General features: G+C 31.8%; 3 protein-coding genes across 4 annotated transcripts; 1 reads left to right on the top strand and 2 right to left on the bottom strand.

Moving 5' to 3' along the window:
• Window positions 1-2,997: 2,997 nt before the first annotated feature.
• LOC123910215 (MADS-box transcription factor 1) lies at window positions 2,998-6,950 on the bottom strand. 2 transcript variants are annotated; one of them, XM_045961303.1, is made up of 8 exons: window positions 6,406-6,950; window positions 5,052-5,136; window positions 4,333-4,400; window positions 4,143-4,242; window positions 4,020-4,061; window positions 3,897-3,938; window positions 3,453-3,589; window positions 2,998-3,322 (listed from the first exon to the last, which is right to left on the bottom strand). In XM_045961303.1, the coding sequence occupies exons 1-8, from the start codon at window positions 6,588-6,590 to the stop codon at window positions 3,247-3,249; spliced, it is 735 nt and encodes a 244-aa protein (XP_045817259.1). In that variant the 5' UTR covers window positions 6,591-6,950; the 3' UTR covers window positions 2,998-3,246. The 2 variants fall into 2 exon arrangements, with proteins under 2 accessions (XP_045817259.1, XP_045817260.1); XM_045961304.1 differs by having other exon boundaries at window positions 5,058-5,136; window positions 6,406-6,745.
• Window positions 6,951-18,887: 11,937 nt separating this feature from the next.
• LOC123909630 (amino acid transporter AVT1H) lies at window positions 18,888-21,571 on the top strand. The gene is made up of 3 exons (XM_045960502.1): window positions 18,888-19,232; window positions 19,754-20,364; window positions 20,699-21,571. The coding sequence occupies exons 1-3, from the start codon at window positions 18,974-18,976 to the stop codon at window positions 21,236-21,238; spliced, it is 1,410 nt and encodes a 469-aa protein (XP_045816458.1). The 5' UTR covers window positions 18,888-18,973; the 3' UTR covers window positions 21,239-21,571.
• A 790-nt stretch (window positions 21,572-22,361) lies between these two features.
• LOC123909631 (15-cis-zeta-carotene isomerase, chloroplastic-like) lies at window positions 22,362-25,270 on the bottom strand. The gene is made up of 4 exons (XM_045960503.1): window positions 24,826-25,270; window positions 23,675-23,821; window positions 23,301-23,510; window positions 22,362-22,949 (listed from the first exon to the last, which is right to left on the bottom strand). The coding sequence occupies exons 1-4, from the start codon at window positions 25,225-25,227 to the stop codon at window positions 22,614-22,616; spliced, it is 1,095 nt and encodes a 364-aa protein (XP_045816459.1). The 5' UTR covers window positions 25,228-25,270; the 3' UTR covers window positions 22,362-22,613.
• Between the last annotated feature and the right edge of the window lie 791 nt (window positions 25,271-26,061).

Here is a 26,061-nt window from a genome sequence, read left to right as displayed (position 1 = left end):
TGTCCACCTAACTTTTGTAACCGTGTTTCGCAAAAAGGTCTTAAACACAGGTTGGAAGTGTCAGAGCTAAGGGATCTAGTTGGAGAGTTAGGACCAAATTCCCTAACCTTAACCAGATTCCCTAACTCTAACTCTTCCAACCTGTGTTTAAGACCTTTTTCCGTAACAAAGTTACAAGAATGAGGTAGACAACGATAAAAATGACCGCATTAAAAAAGTATCGGCCTCCCTTTCAAGAGAAGCACACTTTGAATGTGGTCCTTTTTGTCGTTGTCCAACTAATTTTTGTAACTGTGTTACGCAAAAAGGTCTTAAACATAGGTTGGAAGTGTTAGAGCTAGGGGATCTAGTTGGAGAGTTAGGACCAAATTCCCTAACCCCAACCAGATTCCCTAACTCTTCCAACCTGTGTTTAAGACCTTTTTCCCTAACAAAGTTACAAGAATGAGGTAGACAACGATAAAAATGATCGCATTAAAAAAGTAACGGTCTCCCTTTCAAGAGAAGCACACTTTGACTATATGGAAATTTGTTTCCATTATCCATGATACAAAAGCATCCATCAACATAGTCGTCGATGCAATCACAATTTGTTCCCATTAAAGACCTTGTTGTGTGTCATATTTTTGATTGTCGGTTCGACGACAACAATTTCGTTAAATTGGTAGGTGAATAAGAATGGTGTATGATTCCATTCATGTTTTGTTTGTGGAGGAAGAAGAGAAGTTGGTTGATGTTCCAGGGGAGAGAAGCAATTTGAGAGCTTCTGCTATGTTGAGGAGCCATTGTTTGTGGCCTAATTGTGACAAGAGAATCGTTGGCAAGATTCCTAGTGTTTGTATTGGGGATGTGTTTTTTTTATAGAATGAAATTGGTTGTGGTTGGTTTACATGTTCTACACCAAGTTGAGATTTGATTACTTGCATGGTAGTATGAGTTCGGATGACGATCCAATTGCAACTTCTTGTTGGAAATATCAAGCCATAAAACACAGATAGGTTTAAAACATAAAGGATTTCTCATTTGTGTTTAAAACCTATATGTGTTTTATCGCTTGATATTTCAAACAAGAAGTCGCAATTGGTTCGCCATTCAAACTCATACTACGATGGAAATAATCAATCATAGCTTGTGACAGTCCATGGAAACCAACCACAATCAATTTCATTCTATAAAAAAACACATCCCTAATACAAACACCGTGAAGCACGCCAACGATTCTCTTATCATGATTTAGCCACAAACCATGACTCCTCATCACAGCAGAAACTCTCAAATCGCTTCTCGCCCTAGGAAAATCAACTCCCTTCTCTTCTTCCACCACAAACAAAAATCTGAATGGGATAATTCACCATTCTTATTCTCCTAACAATTTCACGAAATTGTCAATGGTCCGATAAACAAAAATCTAACACACGAACAAGCTTCTTGAGGGTTTGTTTGGTTCAACGAAGGGGAGGCGATGTATTTTAATTAAATTTATGTTTCTATCAAAAGCAGGAAGGGGAGGTGAGAAATTTTAATTAAATATATGTTTGATTCACGAGAGGAGGAGAGAAATTTTAAAACTAATATACCTTTTTACCCTTAACAATTTTTCAATCCATTTGTTAATAACAATTTTTCGATCTTTATGATTCATCTAATTCAATAAAACATATATAAAAACAAATTATACATGAACATGCTATGAACAATGCAAAGACTGCAAAACAACAAAATTTAGCATGCTAGTGAGTAATGACGTGATGTCACACAAGGAAAAAATCCAAAACAAAGATAAAAGAGCAACTTACGAGTAATGAAGAAGATAAAAACCCTCTGTAAAAAAAAAAGAAGATAAAAACCCAGAGAGCAGCAACATACACTCAGGCAGGAAAATCATGGTTTACATGTAAACAAACCAAAAAAAAAAACTAAGGTTAATTTTAATAAGGATGATATTGAAATTTTTAAAATGAATTGAGGATTCCTCCAAACTGGGGGAAAGCAAATAGTGGGTTTAGGAAGGATTTCCTCCCATCCTCTCCCCTCCTAAAAATTGAAACAAAAATAATTTAAAATTTTCCCTCACCTTACCTCCATTTACCTCAAACCAAACAGACCCTAAAGCGACGTTGAAGTCTTTGCGCCGTGATTTCACCCACCGGTTGTTTGTGTCGTCATTTCATGGTGCCTTGGGAACTCAAATGATGGCGTGTTGATTCGGATCACCAACGACGTTGTTTTGGATTTGTTGAAGCCCTGTGTTGAAATTGGTTCGGAAAAGCTCAACGAGATGGTGGAAATCGTAGTATAAGATTTTGTAATTGCATGTTAGTTGTATATATATAATGTGAATGAAAAGAAGCGAGATGTAGACCAGGTGCAGATTTGTTCGTCTTAAATTGTTTTTGACCATATTTCTCGTCAAAAGTAATTAGAAAACATATTTTTGACCGAATTAATTTTGTTTGAATCTTTGACCGAATTAATTTGGTTTTTAAGATTTTTTTTTTGGTACATATTTTTAAGATTTTTTAATTAATTAGAAAAAAAAACTTTCTTTATACTTCTTTTGCGTATGTAGATGAAATGGTAAATGATAATGCATTTAACAAGTGTACTAAAATCAAAGTAATAAAGTTAGTAAGTAAGAATGTCTTCACAAGGATTGCTTATTCAACAATTCAATTAAAATCGATTTAGAAAGAAAGATAAGGTTGGGGGGAAAAATTTAAGATGAGTAAAGATAGTAACAATAATATCAATAAAGATAATAACAGTAAGGATAAAGATAATGAGAACTTAAATAAGATGAAAACATGGTTAGGTTATTTCGAATTTCTCATCTATTCCTGTTTGATAATTTGGCGTTATACCCCCTTGCAATTTCTTTTATTATCACGACAAATTAACCCAAAAATAGTAATAGCACTTTCATGTCTAATATTACTCTATTCAATTAATAACACTCACTACTTTGATAGATGTGTCAGAAAATTATGAAATTATTAATTCAAATGAACATTAATTCGGTGAAATTGAGTAAACCTCGTGTTTGCTCAACTTGGTCACAACTTCACCTTTATGAAAACTTACATAGAACACTGCTTAGCTTACTATATTATTCTGCCAACAAGGTACTTAGACACTGATATATAGTTTAGTGTAGTCCATTATATTACATTACATGCTAGTATTACAAATTTCCCTTTTGCATTGTGATAAAATTGATCTATTTTTGCATGCTTCAGACTCTCATCATCATGGTAACCATCCACCCATGAAATTATTCATGCTTGGGCCTGCTGTCACCACTGATCCTGGATCACCCTGATATCTGCATAAAATGACATGACTAAAATCTTAATCTTATAATGCAATAGTACTAGCCTAATAATACAATTAATATTTTCTAGTTTCTATAATAATATAATAAAAATTTGGATGAAGAGTAAATAAATACAGACCCAATTTGTAAGGTTGGTTCACACTCAATTGGTTGAAATAGATCATCACCCTGGTTGTGAACTTGATGATGACGGCCATATCCCATATCTTCAGCACTCAGATTCAGTTGGAGAGAATTTATTTGATACCCTTCCATCTACAAAAATATTCACAAATTTAATTAATTATTTTCATAAGCCACTCAAACAAAGTAGCTTATAACCGTGCCTTATATTCGTGTTTTTTTAGTAAAGCAAAGCAACCTTTCACCCCAGGCGCTCACGTTTTTTGTCGCCTGGGTGGAAGCCATTTTTTTCAAAATTTTACCCCTATCATCTTACATAAAAATAAATAAATATTTATTAAATATACTTTTATATCATTTTATATTTATAAGCTAACGATCGATTACTCAACCACTTACCGAACACTTCAAATAAAACGTAGTTTCAGATGTTTCTTACCCTTTGTCTGAGAGCTCTGTTTGCTTCACATAGCAAGTGTTCCTTCACAAGTTTCACAAACAAAGTGAGGAGAAAGAACTTAATAGCAAACATTGACAAAGGAAATTATGGTTGTTCTCATACCTTACGTTGAAGATCACCCAGCTGATCCAGCATAAATTGGGTCTATAAAAAGAAAACAAATTACATGACAAAAAATGTTGATAAAAATGGTGAGGTTATTCATGATTGAGAAATGTACTGTACCCTTGTGGATCTGATTTGCTTCAAGGATGAATCTAGCTGTCTTTCAAGTGTTTCAAGATCTTTGCTGCTAAGAGGACCAAGATCTTCTCCCATAAGGTTCCTAATCATAGCACAAGTCAAATACACCATTGAATTACTTTATAGTATTCTACTCTTATGTATTTACATGTATGATCGATTTCGAGTATACCTTTGAGAGCGTTGTAGAGATTCATAACGTGCCTTAAGCTTCAAGTATTCCTGTTGACTGCTTAATTCCTACATTTTACGATACAAAAAACATTGAATCCTTAATAATTAAACAAAGATGGTATATACATTAGAAGTTGTAACTTGGGGGGAGAAATAAGGTAACTTGGTGTTTGGGCGAGGCCCTCCGAGATCCCCATTTACAAATAAAATTGACATCCCTAGGCCATATCCTAATCAACGAATTGTCATTCGAAATAAATCAGAGTAAACCACTAAATTTGTCATTGACTTTGAAGAGCGCTCTCAAATCAGTGGCATTATGAATATTATTTCAAAACAATTCTTAACTCTATCAAATTTTTCTTAAATTAATTCGTCCGAGAAGTATTTCGGATTAAATTGACACTAAATGTTTAAATACACAAACCAAATTGCAATATAGAGACCTAATTAATAGTTAAATACAAATATCAATTTAGCAGTTTAATAGTCACATAATTATATTTCAGAAACGTTACAGGCCATAAGCTAACTTAGTAGTTTAATCAAATAAATTGTAAATGGCAAAACTGTTTTATAATTCAACAAGACTAAACCTAAAATAAAACAAAAAGAAATTATAGTGATCAAATTAGGCAAGTTAAATGCACAAGTATATCTCAAAAAAAAAAAAAAACAATATTTTGTTGATTAAATAGATTGGGTTAGATGATTCACCAATACCAAAGCTTCCTTTGATGACACATTAGCTTCAGGTGCTCCATAGTTGCATTTCTGATACCTCTCAAGAGTTTTGAGCATGCTGCAAGTTAACATTAATTTAATAGTTAAATAAACATTCAAAAAATCATATATGTACCACAAATTAAACTGTTGGAAATTGATGCAAACTTCTAAAATTATCCACAAGATTTTACAATAATATCCACTAGTGACTGTGAGGTAGTAACTCATTTATGTGCCACTGTTCAAATCCAGAACTAGATCCATAGTATCATACCATTGTTCAATTGGCACACATTGAGATCTCAAAGATCTGAGATGTTTTCCCAGTAGCTAGAGTGAACAGTGAACACAATTTTAGAAGTATGCTATGTAGCTTTAGAAGAATCATTATGAAAAGGAAAACATCAAACATCTACTCTCCATAAAGTTATGTCAACAAGAAAGATAAATCATAGATGATTGAGTTGAAGTAAAAAAACCCAATTTTATTTCTCTGGTCATGGTAGAGAATTTGATAAGAAAAAGTTCCATCATAAAAAATATAGAAAGAAAAAAAAAATAACAAAGATTGAAAAAAATGAAAAACTTTGAATGAGACAAGAGAAGAAACACAAACAGGAATCAAGTCTATCTTTAGTATCACGGTGAATATATCAGACTCACGTAATTTTGTAGATATCTCATTGAGCCATCGTGATTCTGACATATTTACTGTGATACCAATTACCAAAATATAGAAACACAAGAAAAGTAGAAACCCTAGCTAGGCCCAAAGATGTAAATGAGAGAGTGGCTCAAGAAAATGGAAACATGACATATGAATTACTCCTAGGTTGTTTGAGTTGAGTGATTCTAAAACATTGAAGTAAAAAGCAGACACAGTAACAGTACTATACTACTGGCTCCTAAAACTTGACAAAGAACAAATAATTTAATGATGTGTTTGTGTTCCCAACACCAAATTACACCAAAATGAAGCCTGAATTGCTTTAAGGGAAAACTTTTGAACCAGATCTACTTGTAACACAAATGAAGCAAAACCAAAAATTTTTGGATTGATGTGTTGATAGCTAAAAGAAGGAAATAAAGTAAAATCCAAAGGATTTGGGGAAAAACAAAATTATACAACAAGAGAAAAAACAAACACACCAATACAATACAATACAATCAAACAGTTGAAAAATAAAATCAACTTTTTTAAAAAAAAAATTCAAAAAATATCAAACATTAAAATAGATAAACAACATTTAATTTAAAAGAGAGCCTTATTGATGCATGTTAATTAATTAATTAATTAATTAATGATTTTGAGTTGAATTAATGTATATTAGTATTATAATAATACCTAGAAGTGCTGCAAAACTCATAGAGTTTTCCTCGATTGGAGAAGACGATGAGAGCAACCTCGGCATCACAAAGAACAGAAAGTTCATAAGCTTTCTTCAATAGACCATTTCTTCGTTTAGCAAAGGTAACTTGTCTGTTAATTTTGTTCTCAATTCTCTTCAATTCCACTCTTCCTCTTCCCATTTTCTCTCAACACAAAACTTGTTCCCCAATTCTCTTTATATATTGTTATTACACTCAAATATCCTAACACAAAAAAACTTGTGTAATTTTATTTTGTATTTATTTAATAATTAAGAGATATATAGTGTGTGTGTGTCAACTCAACTCAACTCTCTAGCTCATAAAGTTGTGATAGTGAAAGGTACGTGTATTAAGAAAGTGAGCAAAACAATCTTTATCAAGCAAAGCAAACCCTAATGAAGAGGGTTAATGTTAACTCCAAAATCAAATAATGTAACGTTTTTCTTTATTCCTCTCTCTCTCTACATGTCATTTTCTGTCATACATTGTGGACTTTGTTTTGTTGAGCTAAGCATATACATATGATAGAGACATCGATAAACAAAACTAATTCAAATTATAAGGAATTATTGTTCGAAATAATTTGATTTGATTTTTAGTGCGAATAATTTTTAATTAAATTTTATTTATTATGCTATAGTATTTTCCGGTTGAACGCTGAATTATCAGACGTAGTATTTTTAATTAAATAATGAGTAGTATTGTGATGATGGATTGTACAAGCAAATTTTGTGCTACACGTAAAGTGTAGTACCTATTAACCTAAGGGAGATGAGGTGGGGTGGGAAAAGTGTGATTAATCGGACGGTTGAAAATGAGCGTGGAGGATGATTGGAGAGGAAAATAGTAGAAACCTTAAAATGGGTGGAGGGGACTGCTATTGACTTGACTCACAACACAAAAAATGGAAGGAGGGTTCATAATCAACAAAGTGCCACGTGTCGATTGATTAAGTGGGGGGAGGGGATTATAATCCACCTGATCTTTTAGGATTCGGGCAATCATGGGAACTAACCTTAAGAAGGTGAACCCTCCTAGTCGTAGGTAGGTCGTACATCCTACACACTCTATATTTACCTATCTACCCTTGTCCTTCATACTTATATTTTCTCTTTTTTTAAAGGAATTCATACTTATATTCTTCTTTTATATTACTGCATCCGCTCTTACGTATAAGGAAAATTTTACTTCATGAATTTTATAATAAATTTAAAAAGTAAAACTTTTGTTATATATAAGTCGGAGAGAGTAATGATTAGAAATTCAAGTTTAAAGTTGATAAGTGTGATGTCTAGGTTTAAACTTTAGTCCCTATATATAATATAATGATTTTATCAACTAAGTTAAACTAATCATGAGAGAGGATCGCACATGTTAGCATATTTAATGTTGTATATTTAATTTTATAAAAATTAGAATATTATTTTTTTTCAACATAAAATTTGTACAAAATAATGACATATGTTAACAAGCTAATGTGTTTATACATTTTCATTCTTACTCAATGAAAATAAAGTTAATAGTCAAATTGATGATTATTGTTGAATTGTCAATTTGTCATCATAAGAATAAATATAATAGTTTGTCATGAGTTTAGTTTAGTTGGACCCGAACAACATCACATTATGTATGTAATTATAGTTCAAGTTTTGGACACTAGCTCTACTTATTTATTTAATTTTGTTTTTAGTGTGCCAATTTCAGGACTTATGACCATTATGGTTTTATGATTGTGAAAGACTTGATCCAATTATTGAAATTATAAACACAAAACAAAATAATTTATCATTTTTGTATATAGCTAAATACATTCTAATTATTGATTATGTGTTAGTTTACTCGTACATTCTAATTATTAATTTATCATATATATAACTAAGATATATAACCCAGATATTAGATATTAATGAACTTAAACTCGAGTTTAACTCCAGATGAAAACAATTACAAGTAAAAAATATTAATTTGTATATAAAATTTTAAAAAATTTATGTGATCACGAAGATAAATTTGTCGGTAATACAAAATGTTGGTACTAATTTATTTATGCATTAATTGTGTTAGCTTTATTTCCTTAAGATTAAGCCAAGATGATCGATCCTGATCCTGAGTTGATAATGAATTTGGGCAAAGTCATGTAGTTTCCGGGATGATTCATTCTTATGGAAGTTGTGAAGGACACAAAAGTTGAGCTAAAATGGAAATGTAAGTTCAACACGTCTCTAATAATTAACGATATCTTTAGTAACTTGGGGCTACCTTATTAACGTGGGGTTATCCTTCTATTGAAACGCGTTTCTTAATTTGACATGCATATCATATACTTTTCATAATTTGTACCTTACAATTTCATTCATTTTATTTGACTTTATTAGTCCCCAGAGATAGAAGCTAAGGTTTCGAATTTCGATATATAGTCAAAATAACTTTTTATTGCAATAAAAAGTAAAAAACTCAATTTCCACTGCGCTTGAGACCATGTTCTGTTTTCACACATGAAGTGGGAAAAACGTACTTCAATCAACTAGACATATTATTACCTTTGCAGTCAAAACATTTAGTTCTGCTATCATAGTTATTCATATCTTGTTTTGTGAAATTTTTTGGAAAACAAAATCGTCTATGGTAATTTACGACATGCCAAATTTGAGGCTCATCACAATATATTACTAGTGTATATGTGGTGTTTGTATACAAAAAGCAATTAAAAAAACAGCTTTTTTAATTTTAACCTTTTAAAAACTATATCTCTATTTTCTACACATCTAGTATTAGTATTGTTTGGCAGTTTAATTTGATGTGTGTTTTGTGGGAATTTTTCGGAATCAAGTAGTCACCTTTTCGTTACTTGCGTTTTTGCTTCTGCAGTGTGGTACAAGGTCTGTAACTGATTAGGTTGAGACTTTTCTCGCTCTTTATGGATTTAGGGGATATGGCTAGGATTAGGTTAAGTTTGACTTTGATATGACAATATGTTGTGTGGTCCATTTGGAAGGCTCGAAATGATCTTATTTTTTCCGATAAGTTGTGGACGTTGAGCAACTGGTTGACAAGATTCAATTTTCCTCTTGGAAATGGTTTTATGCTAAAGATTTCTGGTAACATTTGCTCTCATTATGAGTGGGTTGTGCAACCTATCCTCTACTAGTGTCGGTAGTGGAATGCGTGGTTGGCTCGCTTGGCCTCTCTCTTGGTATGGTTTTTATGGCTGTCAGTTCACCTTAGGCTCGATTCTGTGGTGGGGTGCATATCGTTTCTCTAATTCTGGTTGGTTTCACTATCACTATGGAGTTGCCGTCGTGTCACTATTTCAGAACTCTTTGTACTTTGATGATTTTGATCATTCCTATACTAATTAATTTTCACAGTTTAAAAAAAAAAAAAATTCTCCCATTATTTGTACCTAGCTGGGTACATAAAAAATGGAACTGGGATGGCCATATTTCTTAATCTCTAGTACAATATTGCATGTCTTAAAGGGGGATAGGCATGAACAAAAAGCTGTATATATATGTGGACATGCACAATGAATAGCTAGCATAAATGAATGTTGCTCTTGATGATATGAAGAACACTAAAATGATGAACAATTTGAATTCTAATATCAATCCATCTGAGATACAAACATCATGGGACCCAACACATCGCATTCGCATTATGTGCATGGGTAAAAATTAACACAACATGGGTTCCACTTCATTTGATAAGTACTTCATGAAAGCTGTGGAAGTGGTCCAATGTCACAAGAATTTCTCATTGGTGGACCATGGAATTGGCTCATCAACTGCCATGGGTATAATTGGGAGTATCAGCTTAAATAACAAGACTTAGCTTAATACAAAATTGGAAATAAATAACAAGACATTGAACTCAATTAAATTATCTTTTAAGACCAATAATTCGGAAGAATATGAGTTTAATTTTTCACAGAAATAACTTTAAGTTGGATTTTATTTATTTCGCAGTTAAATTCTAAATTATTAGAATTCTTTTCATTTGAGAATTGGAGGATTAATACCAGAAAAACTAGAAATAAATAAGCAGCACAATTATTATTTGATCTTGCTTTAATTTGATGATTTAGACGAATGTTATATTTGCAATTTTGTTTTGGGGCAAAAAGGGGGGCAAGGCAAACCCCTATTTGTGCATATTGTTTTATTATTGTATTGTATCTTTGAGTTAAATTTTCTTTCGGATAAAAAGGGAACTCAAAAGAAAATTGACAGATATACAAATAGATTACTTTTCAAAGAGGAACAAATTTTTATTTTTTTTTACATCATCATCTTGACAATGAAAATGGAGCACACATCCATGTAAGATATGGGATAATTTTGATCAATTGAATCAATATTTATTGGGATTTTTGTGTTAATTCAGGCCAAGTTACACGGCTAGCGCTCGTCTCGTTCCAAACATTCTGCTGTGCGTTCGCGCATTCCTTTTCTTAATGGGTACAAGATCGAAAAGACCAAAGACCTCTTACATCTAGGAAAGATAAATCTCATTTGTGACTCTTTTAATTAAGCTTGCAGACGGATATCTGTCGGGATCCGAGGATACATACGATGATGAGATCCCGTAGTTATATTATCAATTGAGTAAAATTAGAAGACACCGTAATTTTCATGTATTTTGCTTTTTCTTTTAAGTTGAATTGGGAAGAAGGGAGAATCTCAATCTCTAATTTGATGTTGAGTGTTGACTATTTGGCCACCATATGTACATATCAACCTTTATTTCAATTATATTCTACACTACATCATCAACGTGGGGCACTTGGTGGAGTGGCTTTAATGGTACTTTCAAATTGCAAAAATTAAAGTTGAGTTGTAATACTATCGGTGAGTTTACCTCTCAATAAATAAGGACATTATATTTTATATATGCAAAAATTAAAATTTGAATTTGGATTTATTTACTTTAAGAATGAAATTATAACTACTAGATTACGATATAAAAAAAAGTTGTGTTTGGAATATTTTATTCTAAGGTTATTATGTGGACAAATATGTATTAATTTGATTAATTATCTATTTATTATTTATCAAATAAAAGTATTAATTAATTAGTGATCAAATTAAATAAAAATTAAATCTGACAAAATAAGTATTCGTTACTTGTCTCTATTTTCTTAGAAGTTAGGAATAATGTCGAGAGACTATGGGTCTGTTTGACAAGTTAAAAAAGTTAGTTTTTAGCTTTTGTATTATAACTTATAAGTTAAAAGATCAGTTTGGTAACAGTTTTTAGCTTATTTTACTGACTTGTAGCTTCTTTTTCAGAAGCTATTTCAAGTAGCTTCTGAGCTTATAGCTTCTAGCTTTTCATTTTTTCTTTCTCTTTTACCCTTATTATTTTAACTAAAATCCACATTTACCGTTTAAATTTATTATCATTAGAATTTAAAATAAAATGAGTAAATACATGTTTTAACGTTGCTTATTTTAAAATCACATGTATATAGTATGTTTTAGCGTTGCCTTATTATCTATTTTCATATATAATGGCTAAAACATTTTTTTTTATCAATTCATAGGTAATACCTTATTATAATTTTTATGAAACAACGTATCTTACTATAATTAAGCATTATACTATATTGTGAATACATTTTGTTGTTATTTTTTTCGTAAAGTATATCAACTGAAATGAAAATAATTTTTTTTAAAAAAAAATCAGCATATAAAATTAGTTTAATAACAATATTTGAAAGATATATTTATTGAATTAATAAACTTAAAATATTGTACCAAAAAAATAAAATAAAATAAAAATATTAAATTCTAAATATCTTAAATAGTATTAATTTGATAAAAAAAATTTATTGAATTAAATTTTATGTCATTTTACATTTATCACTCAGTTGAACCGCTATTTTACCAAACACTTCAATTAGCTTATCAGCTAGAAGCTATCAGCCATCAGCAATAAGCCATCAGCCATAAGCCACCAACCATAAGCTATCAGCTAGCTTATCAGCCAACCACTATTTTTGCCAAACAGAGCCTTTATATATTTAATATTCTAATAGTCTTGTTATTTTAATATTCTAATAGACTTTTTGTTGTGTACTTTATGATTTTAGAAATCAAAAATTTATTTTCGAAGACAAAGTTACTATTTAAAGGAATTTTAACATGTATCCTTAGAGCATATGTTAGCATGACCTATTTTTTTATTGCACTCATTCTTGCTGTATATCGGAAAAAAGAGAAAGGAGAAATAAAAAAAAATATTTAAGTACACACAAATATAAAATTGAAATGAGAAATCATTTAAGTTTTTTCTTTTTATTTTTTTTATTTGTGTCTATCCGTCCAAATATTTTTTTAGTTGAGACTTGAGATTAATAATGCACCTAAGTAAATATTCCTCGATAAAAAAGACAGTGAGTGTGTGGAAATAACTTAAGAAGAATGAATCAAATTTGAATCAATTTAAATGAAGAAAATGAGATAATAAACAACTAAAAAGAAAAGAGATAGTTGATATAAGACAGAAGAATTAACTACAAAAGTGAAATGTTATGGAATGGAAGGTGGATGATCATGTGTAGGGGACCAATATTAATTAATGTTTAATTTGATGCAGAAGCACAAAAATGTGTCATATCTTTCCTATTTTAAGGCGAACAACATCACTATAAAAATGCATACTCTTTATTCCAAAATTAACACTGGCCTTTAAAGAAGTCACATCGCACTGGGCTAGCTAGCTCAACTAATAACACTAACACATATCATGCATTCATATTTTCATCTACTTAATGCCACTAATAGACTTAACTATAGAGACATTGTATATTATATATGTGAAGTTTAAAGTTTTTTTTTTTTATTTTATTGCGTGTGAAGTGTAATATCATATAAACAATATAAAAGTAATTATTTTACTATTAAAAGTTGTTCTACACAAATCAACAAATATCTTTGATGAACAAACAAAATTCAGATATTCTGAAGTTTTATTGGTTCATTCACCCATTTATTCTCCCTCTTTTGTTCATGTAATTGTAAATGTAAAGTTATTAGCAACGTAAGGGTATAATTGACCATCGAAGGTGAAAGCGGTTAAGCGGCAAGCTAGGATCCGGAAGAGTTGGAGGGCGGGTAACAGGGTTGCATTTGCACATGAGTTAGCTAAGTCGACTGAGCATGAGCCTATAGGAGATTGGCCCAATTCGGCTCCTTCCTTCTTGTATTAACCCCCATATATATATTCTCGAAGATATGGTAGCTTGATCAGTGGCGGATCCAGGACCCTAGGCCAGGGGGTGCACAATTTTTTTTTCAATTAAATAATATATATTCTATTAAATTAATAATTATATATATTAAATTATTAGATAATATGTATTTAATATGCGATTTAATTTAATATACTCCCTCCGGTCCTTTTTATAAGGAACACTTAGGGCAAAAAAATTGGTCCTTTTTATAAGAAACTTTGACCAATTTTCAAATGTTTTAAATGTTCAATTTCACTTATGCCCTTATTTATTATGAGAGAGAATTTAAAAATAAATAAGTTAATTGAATAAAGAGTAATTAAATAAGGGTATATATGGAATAAATTAAAATTTATAAGAGTATTAAATGAAAATAACTATGTTAAATGTGTTTCATTGGTCTGTGTGATTTTTTCAAAGTGTTCCTTATAATAAGGACCAGAGGGAGTATGTTACTTTAGCTTTGTGGCAAAGTCCAAATTTGGGGACTCCATAAGCTGGTATCGATTCCCGCTGGCCACATTTTTGCAATTTATCTATGAATTAATGGAAAAAGTTGAAGAGATAATAAACAAATTAAACAATAAAGTGAAATAATAAATAAATAAATAAAATAAAATGAAAAGACTTGAAAGCAGAACTATGCAGTCTTTCCAACAAGTTAGAGTCATAATGACAAATTAAATACTGCGCGTCCCCATGATGCACCATCAGATAAGAAGAAATTGGTGTGCTTGGTGCAAAAATAAAATCCCAGGGGGTGCAAAATTTAAATAAATAAGATACTATATGGAATTTTTAAAAGTTCAGGGTGTACAGGTGCACACCCTCGCATAACATTGGATCCGCCCCTGAGCTTGAAATTGTGTTTTTTTTTTTTTTTGCTGGTTTTAATATAGTTACCTTTCAAATAAAAAAGGTTATAATTAACGAAAAAAATATAGTAAATGTACGTAACTTTAAATTTAGAAAAGAATAGATAAACATAAACTATTTTTTCTTTTAAAAAGTAGACATTATAGTGCAAACAAATATATAATAAAATGTAATGTCTCTGCCAACTAATCTAAACTCACAGAACAAATATATTCCTTTCACCACACTAGAATGATTTCAAAACAAATTAAAAATAAAAAGACCTTATGCATACTTATTTATTATTCCTTATTTTTAAGATTGTGATTGTTGAACAAGAGGTAGGCATCTAGGAATGAATTATTCTTATATGATCACGTGATTAAATATATTTTCTTGAATACACTCACAAAATTTAAATTTATTATTCTATTCTTTTAATTATTTCATAAATAATAAAAAAATTATATGAACGTGTGACTATATAATCACGTGACCATAAAAATCTTGCTCTGCCAGAAGCCGTAGAGAATTATTGTGAAAGGCACTTGATTTGGTACCCGTCTCCACCTATATCACCAATGCTATCACTATTTTTTTTATGGACAACCAATACCTTTACTACTTGGTACGGTCACGATCGATACTGTTATAACTTCATAAGTATTGAAGAAAACACTCGAATACTGAACAATAATACAAATAGGATATATTGGTAATTAAGAATTTAATAGATTGTATTTTCATCTCATGCACCCAAATTAGAAGGGTAGAAAAATGAGAAAAGATAATGGAATGAAATAAATTGCATTGTATTTCACTTTACATTCCATTCATGCACCTAAAATTTGGTGGTCGCAATCATTTACATACATCTATATAAAATTATATATCATTTAATTATATTAAAAATTAATATTACTTAAATGATTTTCTTTTTTACATTTTTTTAAATATGTATGCGTGATCAGAGTACCAGAAGTACTCAACAAGAAAAAATGGAAAAAGCTCCGAAACAAAAACAACAAAAATGACTCTCAAAAGCTAGAAACCACCACAACCACCAAGAGTAACTACCAAAAAGTGGGAGAGAGAAAACCGGCTATAAGAGAGCACCCGAAGAGATATCACCTACGATGTACATGTACTCCATTTGAGGGAGAGTATCAGTACCGGGTACGTATCCGTATCAGGTATATATTCGTTCCTTAATTTATCAGTTTTTCTAAAAATGTTGTATCTCGTACCGGTACCGTACCCGCACCTAGGAAACGTAGGGATATCACTAAACTAGAACCTGATAAATCCAGACACCACATCGTCACCTTACCTTACTGGACCAGGACAAATAAATGTCGCACTTCCCACATCAAATAATTGTGACTATGCACCCTTCCTCTTGTTCAGTAATCTCATCGCTACTGATTAGTTGGATATACATTCAAGACCGATTCAAGGGTAAGGCCACTCAAACAAGTGTTTTATCCCCCCAAAATTATAAAAAAGGTATCAAGAAGAAAAGATCTCTCATAAGTCATAAGCCTCAGAATAAAGATAAAGGTCCCCGGAAAAAAAAATAGTGTCTTCCATGATATAAAATAATGTGAGACTTGTATTCTATAATAATAACATAAAAATATTTGAGACTTTGTATTAAAAAAAAAACCTTTTGTATTCTTTATTTTTGTTTAATAAATTCACTCTTTCTTTGAATAAGCAAATACCTCGCTTTTAAATTCGCTTTAGACCTCTTTAATGTTGGACATGAGTTATATACGTCACGTTCCAGTTCAACTAAATCGTTAACTTTTTAAAAATGAAATTGTTCATCTGATATATTTGCACAAGCATAAGGTATATAAGTAGGTAATGGTGGTGCATTTTCCATTAACAAAATGAAATTCGTTCTCAACAGTACGAAATGGAATATTTAGCCCCCCAAAAAAAAATTACTGCAGAATATCGTACGTCAATGGAATAACTAATAAGATCAACATGAATCATTGAATACAAATAAGAATAATGCTAGCAACACACTCTTTAACAAACACACTCCAACACACTCTCTTTTATTGGTTGAAATTCACATGGGTCCCATAAAAAAATGTGGACCCATATAACTTTTATGGGACCCATATAAATTTTAACCAATAGAAAAGAGTGTGTTAGAGTGTGTTTGTTATTGGAGTTACAAATAATGAATCACATAATTTACACATAGTAATAAGTAAGATTCAAATCATTAAGGTCATATATGCTAACATAACAATAAACTCTTTTGTTCCGTAAGATTCAAATTAATGAGGTCATATATCTGCTAAAAGTTAAATTATTTAATGATAAGTAAAGTAATCATATGAAAAATGAGATAATATCATTAAATTCACATATGTCACATCATTTGACAAGGAGGATAAAATATAGTGGAGGGGGCATAATCCTGAAATATAGTGAAGAGGGCATAATCCTGAAAAATGTAAATTCAGTCAAAATAAAAGGATAAAATTAAATTTCATTCAAAATATGGGGTTAGAATTACATATTTAAGCCTTTAAAATCATAAAATCAATAGGGATGGCAATTTGACCCATACCCAGAGGGTACCCGCAAAAATTACCCACAACGGGTAGGGTAAAAACCCGCATTTTGGGTACGGGCACGGGTATGGGTAATTACCCGCAAAAATGAACGGGTATGGGTGCGGGTACGGGTACCTTAGTACCCACCCCGCCCCATACCCGCATAATATATATTTATTTATTTTATTTATATTATTATATTATAATATATGTAAATCAATTTAAAACAATACAACTCTACTAAACTATTACATATTTTTAATAAAAATGTTTATTTATAACATAATATAAAAATAATGTGAATATTTAACATAAATATGAACTTTAACATAAGGTTAGTAATAATTTTGTTTATAATTTTCATTGGTCAATATTAAAATCTTTGAATTTTTTTTAATTCTATTAAAATTATATGATATTTTATAATTAATCAATTTATTTTTAGTAAAAATGCGGGTAACGGGTACGGGTATGGGGACCTAGATACCCATAGGGTATGGGGACGGGGGCAAAGGTTGTTACCCACGCGGGTATGGGGATGGGTACGGGTATTTTTTCAATCCGCGGGTATGGGGATGGGTACTATAGTACCCTACCCATACCCTACCCATTGCCATCCCTAAAAATCAATAATTATTGAATGTTGGAGACTCAAACATCTACCACTGACACATGCCATTGGTACATTTTTTTTTTTTAAAATGTAGGAGACTCAAACATATCTTATGATGTTTTAAATGTGCTGTATTCTTATTCTTATATATTGTACAATCAATATTCATGCTTTTTAAACCAATCGTTAGTTGGTTCAGTGGTGATTGACACTGACTTTAGTAGGGAAGACTACGGTTCGATCCCCGCAACTGCGATCGGAAGGGGGCTGAAACCACTTGATGTCAGAATTGACCTCCGAACCAGATTAGACAGTATAGTGGGCCGGATACCGGATATATATATATATATATATATATATATATATATATATATATATATATATATATATATATATATATATCCATGCCCTTTATGTCATGTTGAGTATGTGATTCGAATTTCCAAATACTTGCAGCAGAATGAAATAAACAGATATAAATTAGGTTTAATTAGTCTATTGGTCCCTTAAAGACATTTTAGGTTTCACAATGGTCCCTTAAAGAAAAAAAGGCTTAGATTGGTCCTTTAACGAAAAAAAGGCCCGGATTGATCCCTTAAAGACATATATGTTTGTCATATTGGTCCTTTCCGTTAAATTTTAACTCCAAATATAACAAAAAAATTCCAATGGTTAAAATTTTAAAAATTAATAAGGTTTTTGGTAGACCACTTACACTTAATGACATTCACAATCCATTCAATTAAAACTAACGTTTTTTGTAAAAAATTGACAGAAAGGACCAATTGAGAAACAGATGTGTCTTTAAGGGACCAATCCAGACCTTTTTTTCTTTAAGGGACCATTGTGAAACCTAAAATGTTTTTAAGGGACTAAAAGACTAATTAAGCCTATAAATTATAATCATATCAACTTACCACTTTTTAGCTACAAAACATTAGAGGAGAAGATATCTTCATTATTTGTTTTATACAAAGAACATTTTGATATGACAACGTCTCATTCATTTCTCACTACTGTTACTATATTTTTCTTGCAAGTTTAAATTAACTTAGCATTACGTTTTGGAATTTTATTTTATTCTTTAAAAAAAGAATCAGGCCATATGGACAAATGTTTATCCAAATCAGACTCTTCATCCAGCTATAAATATGCATTCTGCATGCCAGTTGGTTAACATGTTTTATTAAGAGACCTTAATTACTTACTTAAGTGCTTTCTCCTCTTAAATCAATACTTATCCTAAACTTATTAGTGTAAGATGCTAAAATTCTTGAGGAAAATCTTATCCCTTCAATTGAAGGATTGTATCAAGAAAAGGAGTGAACATGGTAAGAACTTAGTAGCTGTGCAGTTGCCAAATTGCAATGTTTGTGTAGAGGAAAACAAACAATGCAATTGTGATCACATCATTGTTGAGGATAGAAAGAACACTAGTGTTGTAGAAGGCGCCAATGTCGATGTGAATGCTGATAGTTCTTTTGTTCATGCTGTCATCAACATGGTTGGAATGCTCATAGGTATATTTTGCATATTGCTTATGTATTTGTGATTCCTTGTGTTGCAAGAAACTTAAAAAGAGAAAATAATACTATTTTACAATTTATATATATATTGATTGATATAAGTGGAAAAAGCTTGGTCTCTCCGGTGCGACTTTTACCGAAGGTGTCATGTGAAAATCTCCACACTTCAATTCTCTCATAATGACTTTTACCGCATGCTGTAGGACTAAATGAGTGGCTGAAAATTCAATTGAGATGATATGTTCCCTAGTTTTTGCTTAGGAATTCAACCCTTGACTTCTTCATCTCCACCGCTAACACATCCACCCTCAGCCACCAAGCCATCCTTATAACTGTCAGTTACCGGAAGATATTATTTGTCAAACAAATTTATATAGTCTCCTAGTGATTGAGACCTTGGTTGAATTTGGATTCAGTGATCATAATCTAAATTTGGCTTGTACAAAAACAAAATATTTGAAAGTCTAAAATAAATTAGAAATTATTAATCCAAAAATATGTTAAAAATATTTCAGGTTTAGGGCAATTATCAACTCCATATGCTGTTGAAAAAGGAGGGTGGGCATCTGCATTCTTGCTTGTAGGACTTGGAGTAATGTGTGCTTATACCTCTCATATACTTGGAAAATGTCTTGAAAAGAATCCAAACTTAGCAAGTTATGTGGATATTGGGAATCAAGCATTTGGATCAAAAGGAAGATGCATAGTTGCAACATTCATCTACATGGAAATCTTTATGGCACTTGTTTCCTACACCATCTCATTACATGACAACTTGATCATAGTATTTTTGGGGACACATTTGAAGCTGAAATTGGCTATGTTATCAACATCACAAATCTTAACTTTGGTGGCAATCTTGATAGCTCTACCTAGTTTGTGGATCAGAGATATGTCTTCTATATCTTTCCTTTCAACTGGTGGAATTCTTATGTCTCTTCTCATTTTTATGTGTGTAGCAGTTACTGCAATTTTTGGAGATGTTCAAGCTAATAATCATAGTATACCAGCTTTGAAGTTACATAATATTCCATCAATATCTGGTCTTTATGTCTTTGGTTATGGAGGACATATTGTTTTCCCTGATTTATATAAATCCATGAAAAACCCTTCCAAGTTCACTAAGGTATATTATATGTCTCCTTTTAATTAAATAAGAACCGTCAGTTATTTTAGTTAATCAAATCTCCTTATATTAAAATTTAAGTAAATACAATCCTATCAATGATTTTTTGGTAGAATAAAGTTTAGATATGAGTCTGGTATAAATTTTGATTTTTATAAGGTTCGCTACTTACTTAAGTAGCGAACTGTTTTTTCCCAATTTATGCTATTTTACACACTCGATACCTAACCTGCGAGGGGGATAAAATTGAAAGTTCAGGTGGCAAGCGCGAAAAGAAATACTCTTTAATTTATTAGTTGGCTTACCAAAACTATATTTTGTTTGTGAAATACAGGTTTCAATAGTGAGCTTCACAGTAGTTACAGCACTATACACCTCAATGGGATTCATGGGTGCAAAAATGTTTGGAAACAATGTTCAATCTCAGATAACTCTCAACATGCCACCAAATCAAATAATAACAAAGATTGCTCTTTGGGCAACAGTGTTGACACCAATGACCAAATATGCACTTGAATTTGCACCCTTTGCAATTCAGCTAGAACACTCACTTCCAAATTCTCTTAGTGGCAGGACAAAATTAGTAATAAGGGGTTGTGTGGCTTCATTTTTGCTATTGACCATACTAACCCTTGCTTTATCAGTGCCATATTTTGAGCATGTTCTAAGTCTCACTGGTTCACTAGTTAGTGTAGCCATTTGTTTGATTTTTCCATGTGTTTTCTATATGAAGATTTTTTGGGGTAAAATAACAAGGCCTCTCTTAGTCCTTAATTTTTTTCTAGTCATGTTTGGGTTTCTTCTTGGGGTGATGGGCACCCTTTCCTCCATAGAGTTAATATTGAAAAAATTTCTATCACATCATTCAACTTGAGGCATTTGTGATGTATATCAGCATATAAACACATCATCCTTATTCCCTTCCTCTTCCAATATATATTCCTATAAACCATAGATTATGAGATCTGTGTAAATATAGTAGATCCTATTAAAGTCTTGTATTGCAAGATAAATCAGTATCTGTATGGCCATGATTCCAAGAAGCAAAACAACTGCGTGGTCTATTATTTACGTGTGTTAGTACTTCTGTATATAGTCTTTTTTTACTCACGCACCATAAGCCTTTCTCAATTTACTCCGGTATACTATCTAAGGATAACAGAAGATAAAATAATAATAATACATAAAAGTTTGATTCTTCATTGTAGTATAAACTAGTGGAATTATTACAAAACTTGATTGTATGTATGATCAATTTTTCCCTAGATATATCTTATAGCTAATTGATCGACAGAATATTTGATTTTAGCATTGAAAGCATAATAGATGGCTCGGTACACCATTCTTCCTGAATACAATTTCATTACGGCATTGGATATTAGGTCACGTTCCACTAATTTTGAATTCTTCTTCTGCCGAAAAATACGGAATCTCAAGCCAGTTGAAAACAAATAAGCATGACTTCATTTTTACCGCCAAAAAGGTGCAGAACGGTACTAGTACACCATAACATAACATACTAATACCATGGAATGTGTAACTTTCACATGAGATAAGAGGATAATGTACACTAAAACATTGTTACTAGACTTAATATGATATGAAAGAACAAACAACCAGGCAGTAAAAGAAAAAAAAAAATAATGTTTTGAAAGTAACCATACAGTTCACTTATTTACAAATGTGGTTTTTTTGTCCAGTAGCCTTGTGGCTAGACTCACACACTATAAGTGTAGAGAATTGGAGGATTCAGAGTTTGAACCTCGGCCCCTCCAATAATGTTTCTAGTAGCTACTAACTAAGCTACCCTTGGGGGATTATTTACAAACATTTCAGTACAAAAATAAAAATTTATAGCTGTTGTATTTTAATGCAACTTATCCATTGTTTTTATGGGTGATTCTAACATGGTGCCACAACTTCATACGATCTATGGGAGTGAAACTAATTCATAACAATAGGTAACTGATCAAATCAACTATAGATTTAGTTACAAGTTAGCAATGAAATGTCATTGTGCACCATATAAGTACATGGTTTATGCTAGACAGACCCTGTTTCACAAATTTAACAAACTAGGTTTTATAAGTGCATGGTCATTGTCAGTATTTTGGTTCTTCCAATTATTTCTATTTTCTTTTCTTTGATCTTTCATACTTGTCTATTGATGCACACTACAATACGTGGCATTTATGTTTCGGTCCTAAACATTAGATTTACATGAAAATGACATGATATTTTCTTTCCACCTACCAATGGAGGTTGAAGCTAGCAGCCTGCATAAGAGGGTGTGCAAAGTAAGCTCCTAGTGTTACTGCAGTAATTGCTAAGTATGGTAATCGAATAAACTCCTTGTAGAAATCTTCAGGTAATCTTTGACGGCCATCGAGTATTGCTGCAAAAGGAATGATACTTGTTCGACGCTTAACTATCTCAAAGCCTTCTCCATGTCTTATAGCCAATCGCCTATCTCCATTCCATGCACCAAATAGATGATGTGAAATTAAGCCAATTGAAGCTGCAACAGCAACAGAATTTCCAATCCAAACCGTATGAGCAAGACACCAGATTACCTGCCCAACCAGCTGAGGAGAAAAGCAAATCCTTCACTCAGGGCTTATACACAAGCACTTATATGATAAGCGTTTAATGCTATAAATTCTTAATTAAACTGTTTATCCAAACAAAGCCAATTATTTATCGAGTATTTGAGGATGTTTTAGGAGGATTTAATGTTACTCTTAATTTATATAGCTATAAGGTATTAGTACTGTTCCAACCATGTTAGTTTGCATCTAGAAAAGCTAGAGTGTTCTTACCAAAAATACAAGACTTGAATTAAAAGCAGATTAATATTGAACAAAGCTAATAGCTATGAAGACCACAAAATCAAGTCGATCCTCAAACTCACACTTATAGAATGCTAAGATTAATACCTGTGGATGTCTGGTTATTCTTATGATGCCAGTTTCCCATAGATGTACTTTAGGCTTGTCAACTGCTGCAACCTCTAAAAGATTAAAGGTTGAAGGATATAGGAAAAAGAAAGAGATGAAATTGGAAAGCCACAGAAATTGATGAATCCCAGGAGTACTCTGGAGCTGCCAGAGTTGGAGTCCATCATATCTGTGGTTAATAAAATACACCTGCACCAGGATTCCATAGATGGAAAATCAAGTTAGTTTGAATCAACTTCTATTCTACCATTGTCACATTGAAATGCTAAAGGGTCCAAAATAATAAAGCATTATGCTTGTAGTTGTATCTGTAATGGAAGATATATGGACATGGACACAAAGTAGTAACTTACGACAGTAGTTACAGCCAAAGGCAGTGAAATCCCTGCAAAAATAACACGAAAAGCTCTTTCACCGATGAGTTTCTCGCCAGCATCACGGAGGCTAGCCATACCACTGTGGAAAACGGCAAATATGAGAATTAGGATCAACATTACCACCTGCAGTGTAACATGACAAGGGTCAATAATGCAGCTTTTGAAGAACTAAGTTCATTAATGATATATAGACAACTAATTACTTAACAAATGAAATGAGACTGCTTAAATAAAACCAAAAATCTGCATATGAACTGTGTTAGAGAATGTGTGGCTACAAAGCAAGAACCTTCATGATAATCTCAAGCCCTTGAATTTTTGCTATACAGAAAGGTTTAGCAGCGCAACTTGTTGTCCGCCTACCTTTCGTTCATGTGTAATTGTCTTAAATATATATAATATATATTAAAAACTTTCAAAACAAGTCTAATGTAAAACCCAAAAAAGGGTTTTTTTGGCACGATATGATCGCCTAGCGTAGCCGCATATTGAGCGCCGTGGATATGCGGGATTTCAGCTGGATCGGATCTTTCACTTTGATAGAAGCGGACCTAGCGAAAAGGACATAATAAGCCTTCGTGCAAGCAAGCACGAGCGAAGCAAGCAAAGTAGAAGCTTTGCCAGAAGCAAGACGAGGAAGCAGAGCTGTCGTCTAAAATTCCTTGTCAGGAAGGGTTAGCCCCAAGCCTTCTCTTCTCTTCCTTCCTGAGATAAGGGAATTCAGCCAATCTTTCCCATTTGAAAGCAAAATTCCCGGTAAAATGAAACCGTATCGATTTTAATGTCTGTCAATAGGCTAAAATGGACAACATAAATTTTCAACACTACAAAAACTACTATCTATGACATGACCTCTAGTCAAATTGGCTATACTATAGGGCAATAAAAATTGATTTTGTAAAACTGATTCTGATTAAAAGTGAGTAGAATGTAAATACATTCATACTATAAAAGTTAGTTGAACAACAAATTCAAATTAAACATCATCAATTAAAGAAGCAAAAACTCCAAATTGTAAAGAATCAATTCTAGAAAAAAAAAATTCTAGTTGAGGACATTCATCAAACATGTCAAAGTCAATTATAAACTTATGAAAACAAACAGCAATAATGAAAATAGGATAGGACCTCGTGAGAATCGGAAAGGGAAGAAACAGCATCGACAAAAGCTTTACTGAAACCAGTGTCATTATTAATCCATGCTACATTTAGAATGAAGAGAACAACTCCCAAAATAGCGGTGAAGTAAATCCATGAAGATATTTTCTGTTCCTTCAAATCAAAAGCTGCAGAATCCTCGCCTATAAAGGTTGAGTCTTTTTCCTTTATTGAAGAATGGGTAATGAATCTGCGAGATAAAGACAGTAGTGGTTTTGAATTCCAACATAGGAAATTGGAAGAACATTGCAAATTGAGTTTTGGTTTGGTGAATGAAATGGAAGAAGAAGAAGAAGAAGAAGAAGAAGAAGAAGAAAGGGATGGATAATAGGTAGGAGAGAAAGAGGTGGACAGTAAAACAGAGGTAGCCATGTTGTGTTCACTCCAAAAATGAGAACTTCAACTACCATTTTCCTAATTATTGATTCATTTATTTATTTGTTTATTATTTGTACCAACAAAAATAGAAGAAAAAAAAAGTTTTATATCTAATTTTTTATGATCCTTGAGGCATCACATGAATACAAGAAGGTTGGGAAGACAAATAATTCTAAATCTATTAAGAAATGTGACTTCAACTCATTGTATTTGGTGCGAGGACTTCTTTAGTGGATAACATGTAAGTACTTTTGTCTGTGATTTTTGAGCCTTGAAATTTACCTTAACTCTGGTAAGTCTTCAAATTCTAATTCACATAAACTTTTTATTATATAAAAAAATAGTATAAAGATTAGTAGTTTATTGTTCAAATTAATTGTTAAAATTAGCTGAAGCAGTTATTTTTTGTTGTAAGTTAGAAGCTTGTTAGAGAAGTTAGTTTTTTCCCCTTTTGCACTCATGGATGTATATGAGTGCCAATTTTAATTTAGTTGGTTGATAGTTTAAATTTTCAAATTCAAGTGAAATACGAGAGCATGAATGATATGGTAAAATTGTAAATGAACTCTTTTGGCAGATCAAACACATACTTTTCTAGCACTTACGCAACACGTTGCTTTTTCGTTTCGTGGGCGACTTTGTTGTTGTTGGGTGAAGATGGGCAATCAATAATCATTATTAGAGTCTCGGTTCATCCAATGACAGGTTCAAGACTCCAACATCTTCAAAAAACACTTCTTGGATGTCTAGGAACACCCAAGAAAAAAACACCCAACTAACACCAAAAGAAAGAAATAACCAATTCGTAAAAATATTGAGAAGATTTTC

The sequence above is a fragment of the Trifolium pratense genome, linkage group LG2, assembly GCF_020283565.1.
Source record: "Trifolium pratense cultivar HEN17-A07 linkage group LG2, ARS_RC_1.1, whole genome shotgun sequence".
NCBI classification, from domain to species: domain Eukaryota; kingdom Viridiplantae; phylum Streptophyta; class Magnoliopsida; order Fabales; family Fabaceae; genus Trifolium; species Trifolium pratense.
This window is presented reverse-complemented; position numbering and strand designations above follow the sequence as displayed.

Excerpts from the sequence above, each read along its gene's own strand:
- LOC123909631 (XM_045960503.1), bottom strand. The coding sequence starts at position 25,227 with ATGGCTACCTCTGTTTTACTGTCCACCTCTTTCTCTCCTACCTATTAT. Across the intron at positions 23,822-24,825 it reads CCCTTTCCGATTCTCACGAG|GTGGTAATGTTGATCCTAAT; the intron begins GTCCTATCCTAT and ends GTTACACTGCAG. Across the intron at positions 23,511-23,674 it reads CTTTGGCTGTAACTACTGTC|GTGTATTTTATTAACCACAG; the intron begins GTAAGTTACTAC and ends ATCCTGGTGCAG.
- LOC123910215 (XM_045961303.1), bottom strand. The coding sequence starts at position 6,590 with ATGGGAAGAGGAAGAGTGGAATTGAAGAGAATTGAGAACAAAATTAAC. Across the intron at positions 3,590-3,896 it reads ACAGAGCTCTCAGACAAAGG|ATGGAAGGGTATCAAATAAA; the intron begins GTAAGAAACATC and ends ATATTTTTGTAG. Across the intron at positions 3,323-3,452 it reads GAACCAACCTTACAAATTGG|ATATCAGGGTGATCCAGGAT; the intron begins GTCTGTATTTAT and ends CATTTTATGCAG.
- LOC123909630 (XM_045960502.1), top strand. The coding sequence starts at position 18,974 with ATGCTAAAATTCTTGAGGAAAATCTTATCCCTTCAATTGAAGGATTGT. Across the intron at positions 19,233-19,753 it reads CATGGTTGGAATGCTCATAG|GTTTAGGGCAATTATCAACT; the intron begins GTATATTTTGCA and ends AAAATATTTCAG. Across the intron at positions 20,365-20,698 it reads ACCCTTCCAAGTTCACTAAG|GTTTCAATAGTGAGCTTCAC; the intron begins GTATATTATATG and ends TGTGAAATACAG.